The sequence below is a fragment of the Myotis lucifugus genome, unplaced genomic scaffold (genome assembly GCF_000147115.1).
Source record: "Myotis lucifugus unplaced genomic scaffold, Myoluc2.0 scaffold_173, whole genome shotgun sequence".
NCBI classification, from domain to species: domain Eukaryota; kingdom Metazoa; phylum Chordata; class Mammalia; order Chiroptera; family Vespertilionidae; genus Myotis; species Myotis lucifugus.
The window spans coordinates 2,526,545-2,538,625 of record NW_005871221.1 but is presented as its reverse complement, the minus strand read 5'-3'; the positions used below and the strand labels follow the sequence as shown (position 1 = coordinate 2,538,625).

The 12,081-nt window shown below is 34.5% G+C and overlaps 1 protein-coding gene across 11 annotated transcripts in view; it reads left to right on the top strand.

Annotated features, from left to right (window-relative positions):
* Positions 1-12,081, top strand: part of RABGAP1 (RAB GTPase activating protein 1) — a 130,689-nt gene that overhangs the window by 55,893 nt on the left and 62,715 nt on the right. For 10 of the 11 annotated variants that reach the window (XM_023760148.1, XM_023760147.1, XM_023760146.1 and 7 more), the window contains 5 exons: positions 605-671; positions 1,283-1,385; positions 2,516-2,685; positions 6,615-6,789; positions 10,424-10,517. In XM_023760148.1, the coding sequence (XP_023615916.1) occupies positions 605-671; positions 1,283-1,385; positions 2,516-2,685; positions 6,615-6,789; positions 10,424-10,517 (609 nt within the window). Of the gene's footprint in view, positions 1-590; positions 672-1,282; positions 1,386-2,515; positions 2,686-6,614; positions 6,790-10,423; positions 10,518-12,081 lie in introns of all 11 variants that reach the window. The other variant, XM_023760153.1, reaches the window with a different exon arrangement.

The following is a 12,081-nucleotide window of genomic DNA, read 5'->3' as shown; positions in this document are numbered from 1 at the left end:
GTCCCCATACACCAAATGGTTTCGGTTTGATCCCTGGGTGGGCTGCCTATAGCTGTTTCACTCCCCCTCTCTCGCCCTCCCTCCCTCCCTTCTTCTCTCTCTAAAAATTTATACTTCAATGAGAAAAAATATATATTTGCAAATGTTTTATACCCATGGGAATTCTTTTGGTTATTCACTTTGATTTTTTTGTAATTAAATTTTTCTTTTCTTTTAATTTTTAGAGAGGAAGGTGAGGAGGGCGTGTAATTTGTTATTCCACTTACTCATTGGTTGCTTCTTGTATGTGCCCTGACCAGGGATTGAACTTGCAACCTTGGCATATTAGGACAATGCTCTTAACCAACTGAGCTACCTGTCCAGAGCCTATTTCATTCACTTTGAAATAACTTCCATAAATCATTCATAAGTATGCTTACTTTATGTGATAATAGAAGGCAAACATAGAATATGCTTCTCTGAATTAATGAAGTAAGGGGGATTATTTTGGCAATAGTAATTTATTGTTAATTTTAGTGTGTCCTTTTTCTCCACCAGTAAGAATTTTTTTAAACATCTTTTTTGTGTTCTTTTTTCCAAATTTATGTCAGTTCTTTCTTTGCAGGTGTTTTGGTCTTCTCCTTAGCCCAGGAAAGGATGTACGAAATAGTGACATGCACTTATTAGATTTGGTAAGGACTTTTTTTTTTTTTAAGTTATACACTATTCAATAAAGATTGTTTCACTTTTTCTTATTTGAATCTAAAATTAAAGCACATTTATGAGGTGTTCTTGTAAGCTGTAAAGCAAAAAAGATACGGACATTTCTGACTTGATATTTACTAGCTTCTTAACTGTATTAGTGAATAATTTTTGTTTATCATGTAAATTTGATGTGGGAATCAATGGAGAAAAGTTGTGAGAGAATTGTTTGCAAACTATCATGAGCTTTATAAAAGTAGGTAGTATTAGTATTAGTTCTATTATATGTAATATTTTCAATTCTAAAATGTATATAGTAATTAATCATTTGACAGAGGAATTCAACATACAGGTTTAGGTAATAAATTTCTCTAATGTTTATACAGGTTGATACGATTTATGGCATTTATGTATACATTTTCAGGAACAATTGCACAAATAATTGGAACATCTTTAATTTTAACTGTAATTATTCAAATACACTTCTACCATTAAAAAAACCTCTTTGATTCTCATTCTTATATTTTTAAAGGCAGCAAAGTGGGGGTTCGCTGTTGTTTCCTTACTTTGGCATTAATGTTTGTTTTACTCTTTTCTTTAGGAATCTATGGGCAAAAGTTCAGATGGAAAGTCTTATGTTATCACTGGGAGTTGGAATCCAAAATCTCCACATTTTCAAGTTGTAAATGAAGAAACTCCTAAAGGTAATCAAGATTGCAGTCATTATGGATAGAATTTTAGTCCTACAAAGATACCCAAACCTTAGGCCCACTTATTTGACCAGTATCCAGTGCTTACCTAATTCTAGTGAAACCAAAAAATTTTAATAGTTCTTTATTTTATTATTAAATTTGACGTGTAAACAAAGTATCATTTTCCCCTCACTTATTTTTCCTTTCCCTGCTTCCTTTTCTACTTATGTACTCATTTATTTATAGGCATTTAAATTTTATTTACTTTTGTGGAGAGATAATACAGGCACATGTGGTTAAAAATTCAGAGGATATACAGGGTATCCCCCAAAAATGTATATCCACTTTAACAGCTGATAGCTCAATTTTGAAAATGAAATATATTTTAATAATCACTGCCTTTATAATTATTCAAAGTGTGTGTATACATTTTGGGGGGACACTCTATATAGAGAAAAGTAAAAATCTACCACAGTCCCCAGGGTCGTACTCTATAGGGTACCACTGTGACCAGTTTCTTGTGTAGCTTTTCAGATATTCTGTGCATAAATAACCTTTTAAACATATTTCATACTCTTCCCAAGTGTCTTTTGTTTAATTTATTGAGGTGACATTGGTCATTAGGTTTCAAGTGTGCACCTTCACCAAAAGTCATTTAATGGTTGGATAATGTCATATCCTGAAAATGTAACATTATTTGCTTAACTAGTCCCTCTTATTGAGCATTTTTCCCCTTTATTTTTTCTTATTATTCATAGCATTATAGGTAAATAGATAAAGGATATAAACAGTTACCATTGTTAACTAAGATTTTAGAAGTTTAGAAACCCTAGCCTTGGTGAGAGTGGCATAAAGAAGACATATATCACTATTGTAAAACAGTTTGACAGTACATTTCATTAGCTGTAAAGTGTATACTGCTCTTCTGTACTAATTCCACTTTAAAGAATCTACCCAAGAAAAGAATTCTCAATATGGAATATAAATTTTCAAAACAGTAAATTATCTGATTATTTTAGATTCTTAGTTAATGCAATACCTTAAGATATCTTAAAAGTTCATAATAAAAGTAATTACTTTTACATTAATTATATGAGAAAATATATTTCCATTTCTTAAATTTGCTTTTCCCCTCTCTCTAGATAAAGTGTTGTTTATGACCACAGCTGTTGATTTGGTAATAACAGAAGTACAGGAGCCTGTTCGATTTCTTCTAGAGACAAAAGTCCGGGTTTGCTCACCTAATGAAAGGTTATTCTGGCCCTTCAGCAAACGTAGTACTACTGAAAATTTCTTTTTGAAACTAAAACAGGTACCATACCTTTCTATAAATATTGGAGTGAGGGTGGGGAGGAAATAAGAAAGGAGAAACCACTTTGAGTCTGATTTATCATTAATCTGAGTATCACTTAGGTCATATGTATGTTAAATGTATTAAGAGGAAAAATTGTCTTTTATTTTTACCCATTTATCAATTTTGTTGCTCTTCATTTCTTCTTGAAGAACCAAGTTTCCCTTTATTTCACTTTCATTCCAGTAAGATATTTTCCCTGGATATAGGATGCTGGGTTGAGAGTTTTTCCTCATAAAGTGCTGGGTACTGGAAATATCAGGGGAATGTTGTTTATCTAACCACTATCCTGTACACATGAAACTATACAAAATAATATTGAGTGTAAACCATACTTGAAAAATAAAATTTAGCCCTGGGCGGGTAGCTAAGTTGGTTAAAGCATCCTGCAGATAGGCCAAGGTTGTGGGTTCTGTCCTTTGTTAGGGCTCATACAAAGATTCAACCAATGAATGCGTAAGTAGAATAACAAATATCTCTCTCTCTCTTCCCACCCTCTCTCTCCTTTTCTCCCTCGTTCCCTTTTTCCCTTTCCCTCTCCCCCTTCCTATCTCTAAAATAATTATTTTTTTAAAAAAGATGTTTCCATTAAAAAATAAATAAATAAAATTCTCTTAAAAAAGGAAAAGAGAAAAGTAATAGCAGCTACCATTAATTGATGCCATCTTAATATATTGTGTTCATCACTCTATTAGCTACTTTCACTTTTTCTGTCTTATGTAATTTTCTTAGTGATCCAATGAAGACAGTAATCTCATTTTATAGATCCAAAGATGTAAAATAGTAGATTTTATGGGATGTTGTGTGAAAAAGATACATACCTAAGCTTTCTAGGAGCCTTAATCAGGGCTCTTTCTTGATTGCGATGTGTTCCTTTTGTCTTTCTTTAAGAGTATTTTTAGTATTTACTTAAATCAAGTTAAGCATAATTAAATTTTTTTTTGCTAAATATATCATTTAAAAATATATTTTAATTTTTATTGATTTTTAGAGAGCAAGGAAGGGAGAGAGAGAAACATCGATGAGAGAAAAATAATTGATTGGCTGCCTCCTGCACACCCCCACACTGGGAATCAACCCGAAACCTCTGGGCATGAGCCCTGACCGGGAATAGAACTGGTGACCTCTTGGTTTATGGGTTGATGCTCAACCACTGAGCCATATCAGCCAGGCATAATTTAAATTTTTAAGTACTTTGCAGTTCTCATTAAAAAGGAACAGCAGGCCAAGTTTAAAAAATTTATATATTGTTTATATTGTTGTATGGGAAAACAATCATAGAAATGTTTTAAAAAATGCATGTTTATAAATGGAATCTTCTTTTCTTTTACTAAATTTATCTGATGACTCAGTAATTCTTTTTTAGCCTGGAAGTCTTCCCAACTGTGGGGAATGTTATATTAAGATGGCATCATATTAGAGAAGAAACATATTAGGGAAAGAAAGATTGCTTTTTTAGATTTAAACTTTCAGATATCATTTACTAAAAGAGGAAGAAATTGGTCTAAAGACTAGGTTTTCCAACAGTTACATAAGGTGAGTAAAAGGCCAACTAAGCATTCTTAAAACTATGGAATTATGGAACTTTAATTGCCAAAGAGACTTTAAAACCTCTTATAAAATTGTTATTTATAAATTGATAAACTGATGCCTGAAAGACTAAATGATGTGGCCAATGCCTGTAGTCAAGTAATTAGTATAATTATACTGGAACCCTGGGCCTCTTATTTCTGTTTGCTGTGTATATGTATATATAGCCACATGCACACTAAACCACTGTACCTCTCAAGATAAAAAATAGGAAAATGCTTGCTATTCTAGAGCTCTTCCACTGCTAAAGATCATTAATAGCTCATTAAGCTGTTTCAGATAACAATTAACTAATGTTTTAGAGTTACTTATAACAACAAAAGTAAATCCTGTTTCCTATCAAAATATATAAAAGTTAAAAATAATTCCAAATTTAAATTGAACATGTGCCAAAGATTTTAATTCAGTTCATTAAGTAATGAGGGAAACAAGACGGTAAAACTGGTTCTAAGTTTTGAGGAACTTGAGTTTATCTAGTTCTTCCTTTAAAAAGAGAATTAGAAAAAGGTTGTGCTAGGTTAAAAAGAAAACTGGTGAATATCCTGTAGGTCAGCGGTCGTCAACTGGTGGTCCATGGACCACGGGTCGTCTGTGAGGTCCGAAAGGTTGGCAACCGCTGCTGTAGGTAACCTTTGGGTTATCTTTCCTGTTGGACACAAATCATTTGCATATCTACTGGACACAAATCTACAGGATAATATATAACTTCACAGAGTCTGGGTCCTTAATAGTAAGTAGCTAAGTCAAAAATGGGTGGACATGTTGAAAAAAAAGTCTGCAAACTACAGTCTATGGGTCAGATCTGGCTTGGTGCTTGTTTTTGTAAAATTTTTTCAGAACACAGCCACACTCACTGTCTTTGGCTGCTTCTGCACCGTAATAGCACAGTTGAGTAGTTGTGGCAAAGACTGTTGGTCCACATAGCCTAAAATATTTACTATTTGGCCCTTTACAGATAAGTTTACCAACTTCTGTATTAAACATTGCTTCAGGATGATATTGAAAGGACATGTTGCCATTATCTTGGAATGGGATAATTTTTCTTAACCCAAATGAACATTGAGATGATATAATCTGTTCTGCCTGGTATTTCTGTACCTAATGAACTTCTTATCCTCCCCCAATTTCTGTATTTTTACTTGATGCGTGTATGTCTTTCTCTTTGGTGTAGCCACCTTTCTAGTTGTCTATGTCTTTTCCTACAGTTCTGCCTTGTCCTATTGCTCTGTATTTCACTCCTTTTTTTCCCCAGCTCCCTAAACTGGCTGTGATATACAATTTTAATATATTTAAATATTGTACTGGTAAAGTTTTTTATTCCATGTTCTTAATTTTAATTTAGGTCCACTTAAACTGTTAAGTGTTTACCTCAAAGTAAAACCAAAATACAAACCAATTTTTAGTTATCAAAATTTTGTTGATAATATTAGTCTTTTTTCTGCCACTCACCTCTCCTCCCGCCCCTAGTTGTAGCTTTCAATTAAAGAAAAGTTTCCTACATTGTTTCAATTAAGCTGAAGGAGTGGAAAAACACACACACACACACACACACACACACACACACACGAAAATAAGAGGACTTTCTTAGTCCTAATCTTTATTTTAGAATATTTTAAAACATTTTTTTCATGTAGAATTTTATAAGGGAAACTTTGAAGGATACCTTAAAGTAACTTGGAAGCCACAGAATGGTTAAATTTCTAGTTCACACTTACTAAATACTGGTTAGATGTTTGATGATATAATCTTCTAGACCAGTGGTTCTCAACCTTCCTAATGCCGCGACCCTTTAATACAGTTCCTCATGTTGTGGTGACCCCCAACCATAAAATTATTTTCATTGCTACTTCATAACTGTAATTTTGCTACTGTTATGAATCGTAATGTAAATATCTGACATGCAGGATGTATTTTCATTGTTACAAATTGAACATAATTAAAGCATAGTGATTAATCACAAAAACAATATGTAATTATATATGTGATTTCCGATGGTCTTAGGCGATCCCTGTGAAAGGGTTGTTCGACCTCCAAAGGGTTCGTGACCCACAGGTTGAGAACCGCTGTTCTAGACAATAAATAAAATTGCAGAACTAGAGCCCTGCTTGATAAACATGCTATTTTCCTAAGGGTTTTAAAATCTAAACATATACTTTTCTATTTAGAAAAGGCTACCTTTAGTATAGCTATTTGAAGTAATACTTTTTTATTCTCATATCCTGTATGAAGTCAGAAGTAGTACTCAGTTTAAAAAATAAAGAATCTTACCACTTAATAAAATAATATTTTTCATCTTCAAGATAAAGCAAAAGGAGAGAAAGAGCAACACTGACACTTTATACGAAGTTGTGTGCTTGGAAAGTGAGTCAGAAAGAGAGAGGAGGAAAACTACAGCCAGCCCCTCCATTCGCCTGCCACAGTCTGGATCTCAGAGCTCAATGATACCATCTCCTCCAGAAGATGACGAAGAGGAAGGTAAATTGTAGGGAGAGCCTCAGTTCTGTTTTGAGGTGGAGGGTTTAATTTTATCAGGGAATTGATAATGTGACATAGCATTTGGAATTCTTTCAATATGTACATCTTACTATACATAAAAAACTGGGAGATCCACAAAATGATTAACTCAGGACCTTCTTTAAGATAATTGTAATCAAGTAGGACAAAATGAGATTTACAATTAGTTCTTTTTTAAAGAATCAGTCTAGTATTAGCACATTTTCAGATTAAATTTTACACAGCTTCCACTTGAATGCTTTCATCTCATCAGATTCATTTCACAGAGGCAAGTCCACTTGCCAAAAGTGGCTTTCACATATGATTATGTCACAAAATACTTAAATATACAAATTGATATTTACACATTTGGGTGTTTACGCTGATAAACATTAGGAATCAACCAGTTGGGGTTTTTCCCTCTTTTTTAATGGTTACATTTATGAACTAATCTGTCAGTCTACATAAAAGTGAGAAATGGGGGTGGGGGGAATAAAAGTTTGGGAGGCATTTTCTAATTTATAATTTTGTACCAGGGCTTTATTTTTCATGGGGGAAAAGAGTGCTTATGATAGAAGATCATATGAAGCATCTAGCAGGTTCACAGGAAGTGTTCTGGAAACAGAGGAAAATCCATTTTTCATTGTGGGGAATGTGGTGTGGAGCATATGAAGAGTAGTTTTTGAGCTGGGAGTTGGACAGTTCAAGGAGAATTCAAGCAAGAATATTTGGGTTGGTTTGGACACTCCTGGCTAAGAAAGTACATTAACAATGGCACAGAGGTGGCAGTAATGATTGATTAGGTTAAGATAAATAATATTCATTATATGGATTTTACTCAAGTTTAGAGCAAGCTCTGACTTTCCACTTCCCATTGTTCTCTGTAATTTCCACTTTTCCTATGACTAATCAATTTAGGATTATTTATTAGTAATATTAATTGCCACCAATTACTAATCTAGCTTAATATGTGGTAGGCAGGTACTTTGTTTATAACATAATACTATGTTTATATAATCCTCACACAAAAAACCTGAAAAACGGATTCATTATTATCCTTACTTTACACATAAGGAAATGGAATCTCCGAAAAGTGTGTTTGCCAAGGTCACACAGCTAGAAATAGCAGGAAGGACTCAGTTTAGGTCTATGAGTTCATGGTCTGAGCTCTAGTCTGTCAAAATTTCTGTGCATTTGGGTCACATGAAGTATTTTGAAGTGCAAAGAAAGCATATGTATTATTTTTGGAGAAGTCACTGGTACAATTTAGAGTCTCCTTGCAAAGCCAACTTAACTCCTGTGTTAAAACTGGGAAAGGTGAACTTGTTCCTGCTGTTTGAGATTGTCTACTGTATATTCTGGTGGTCTTAAGACTTGCAGAGTCCCCTCTAGGTCAATACTGCTTAACATGGAAAAGCAAGTAAAAGTTTACAGAACTCTCCTCCACTTAAGCTCAGCAATAAAAACAAAAACCACCAAATTTAGGAAAGACACTATTGTGAAACCAGAGAATGCTCAAGTCTCCATACTAGAGATTTAAAGAGTATCTGCCAGTTAAAAAGAAATTTGGACCCAGCTAAACCATAGCATTAGGACTGACATCTAGTTCTCATCTATAGCTGGCATAGATTTTTAAATATAATAGAGGGGGTTCAGAAGTCCTAATTAACTAGGGAGAGATAAGGACTAATGACATCATGGCAGAAATGGAAACACTTAGAGCACACGCTCTGTGAAGGAAGAGAGTGTGTCCTTTGCCCCACATTGTTTCCCTGGTGTATAACAATTCTCGGTATATATACCGTGCTGATGGGGACTGAAGAAGACTGTGTAGCCATGCCATCTTCTAATTCTTTCTAACCCGGTACACAAACCAGGGAAACAGTCATATTGTGATCTGTTAGTTCCCTGGAAAGAAATGGCTTCAGTCTTCTACAGGGGCTCCTTATCCATAGGACATTTGTGCTCACAGGGCAGAAAGTCAGCAGTTATTTAGGACTGGCGGCAGGGGTGGGGGGGGTGCGGGTTGTGTTCAGAAACAACATCCTGTGACTGAGACTGTCTGCCCACTCCCCACTCTTAGGTGCATGGAGCTCTAAACACAGATTTCAAACTACTATTCAGATGTGTTGGAAGCATCCAAAACAATAAAAGAAAATTTTGTAAGATTGAAGGAATTGTCATCTTGTAAATTTTAGTACATTTTTGTAGCTGCCTTCCCCCAAAGAGTTGTATCATATTGACATTTTAATGAGTAGAGAATTAGTTGAGGCATTAGAAAGTAGGGCCAATTCTGGCAAATAGTAAAGTACTATACAAGTTTATCTTAGTGCCCTCAAGCCTTTCTTTTTTCCCTATTCATCCATCTACACCAGACGTCTCACATTCAGTGTGACCTCTTCCCTATCTCATCATCTAAACAGATAATGCCCAAGGCAAATGTAAGAAAGGTTAATAACAAGTATCATGGATTTCTGAGTCTTGAAAAAAAACAACAGTTTATAATTTAATTATCAGGTATGTAAAGCCCCAAACTTTGTTAAGGAAAGTTAAACCAGAAAATGTAGAAAAACAGTAGTGAGGACATATGAAAACAAGTACCGTTATACTGAACCAGTAGAAATATAAATTATTAAAACCATTTTGAAAGGCAGTTTGTCAGTAAGCTTCAAAACCCTTAAAAGTATGCACTTTTTTTTTTAAACCCAGCAAGTTCACTTCTGGGCACATACCCAGCGAAAACAACAAGATATGTTCATCTTGATTCTATTTGTAGCAAAAAGTTGAAAACTCCCCAAGTGTCTTCACAAAAGAGGGTTGATTAAGTATATACTGAATCCTTATTTCCCCCCACTTTCATTACACTTTTCAGTACCTTTCACATGCTTTAATCCGTGTCACTTTTTTCACTGTCTTCATATCTTACAATCTTAGAATTCATATTTGAATTTACTTTTCCTAATTACTTTAATTAAATTTGAAATGATTCATTTTGGTCCTTTTTAATAGTTTTGTGCTTTATATTATAAATTAATGTATGCTGTTGTAGAAAATCAGGAAAACATAAAAGAGATAAAAAATATAACTCCATCATTCAGAGGCAGTAATTACTAAATCTTAGCATAGTTCACTCCAGACTCTTTTTTTAATATAGATTAGATCATAATGAAGCTTTAGCTCTTTTTGAAAAATTCATTTTAGAGAGGGAGGGAGGGAGAAAGAGATACATCAGTCGATTGTCTCCCGCACACTCCCTGAATCTGCAACCTAGTCATGTGCCCCATCAGGAATCGAACCCAAGACCTTCTGGTTCATGGGACGATGCACCAACCAACTGAGCCACACTGGCCAGGACTATGCTTTAACTCTTGATGTTTTTATGTAAACAAATGTCAGTATACAATTACATTGTTTATTGTATGGAAAGCAAGAGAATGATAGATTACAACAACATTCCATCTAAGATCATTTTTATTTTCTTTGTATTTATACCTGTATACTAAAAGAAAAATTATGCTTCCAGTAAAATCTTTCAAATTTGTTCCATTTCCATGTCATTCTTCTGGCTAGCATAGCCACTTCTGTTATCTTTCTGTGTGTGTTTTGTTTATTAAAGATAATGATGAACCCCTATTGAGTGGATCCGGCGATGTATCCAAAGAATGTGCAGAAAAAATTCTTGAAACATGGGGAGAACTACTGTCAAAATGGTAAGTTAGAATAGTTTTCCTTTTTCATCTGCAATTCTATTATGTTCACTTTTAGAACCAATAATAGAAACCTAGGTATGAGGTTAACATTCTAGAATCCTCTGTTTTTAGAGTTTTTTTTGTTAATATATTTTATTGATTTTTTACAGAGAGGAAGGGAGAGAGAGAGAGAGTTAGAAACATCGGTGAGAGAGAAACATCGATCAGCTGCCTTCTGCACACTCCCTACTGGGGATGTGCCCGCAACCAAGGTACATGCCCTTGACCGGAATCGAACCCGGGACCCTTGAGTCCGCAGGCTGACTCTCTGTCCACTGAGCCAAACCGGTTAGGGCTGTTTTTAGAATTTTTGAAGGTAGTAGTGAAGATCTGAAATCCGCGTTTGGAATATTAGAAACCTAATAAATTTTCATTGCTGTAGAAAACATTTATTCAAACATGGAGTCCATAGTGAGAATGATTAAGGACAGAGATCCTTTATATTGAAGAGGCTAGGAACCACTGACTGGTTAAGAAAATACACAATAGTTAGTCAATACAAAATAATCAGTGAAGTGTAGAGGATGCTCACACAACATACAGAGCTACAGATCAGACCCCAGGTGGGATTTTCTTTTTATTTGTGCTACGTCCCTAAGGTGACAGAGCAGAATGTTATGAACATGATATATATATATTTTTTCTCTTTTGAACATGGTATATATTAACTGCTCTACCAATTACTTTTCCTATTAACACTTGTAAAATTTAGGAACTTCTCATCAGCTCAAGAGATAGCTTGACAATAATGTCAAGAAACACGATTCTGTAGACCAGCGATTTTCAACCGGTGTTATGCAAGAATTTTTAAAACATGCAAAACCTATCTATTTAATTGGGCACTGACCTCTCTTCACTTAGATTGTCAAATAAAATTGACAACAGCCAACAAAACAATAGCATCTAGTCTGAATGAGTCAAAATTATACCTATTTTTGTCAGATTGGCAAAAATATATTTTTTGGTGTGTTGCAGAATGTTAGTAATTAGTGTATGTGTGCCATGAAATGAAGAAGGTTGAAAATCGCTGCTATAGACTGTCTAAAAAGAATACACTGCCTTCAGGTATTTATTAATGAAACCAGAGACACTCGGGTAAGTCAGTTTGGTGAGACGTTTATGTCATTTCTTTTTTCCTCTGTGTAGGATGCCAGGATATGCTGAAAAAATCTGAGCTCGAAAGTGATCGTTTCACTTCTCTGTTTCAGACTTTCTGATTATTAGGATTGTCATATAAGCACCCCATGGGCCTATTACTTTGGGGTTTGATTTTTCTCAGACATTTTAACTGTTGAAGCCTTTCACTCTATTCTTAGTAAAACTGTCTTCCCATTTTTAAAAACCATGCCCTTAAGGGACAGGACTACAGATGGGCATCATCTGCTCCTAGCATGCTCACAATGCCTTATACTTTTGGGAAAATACTCTTCTTATTGGGAAATGTCAAATGTGTGCAGGAGGAAAATATGAACCAAAGCCTGGTTTGTCTTTCCATAAGTAGTTTTAATAAGTGAACTCTGCAAAA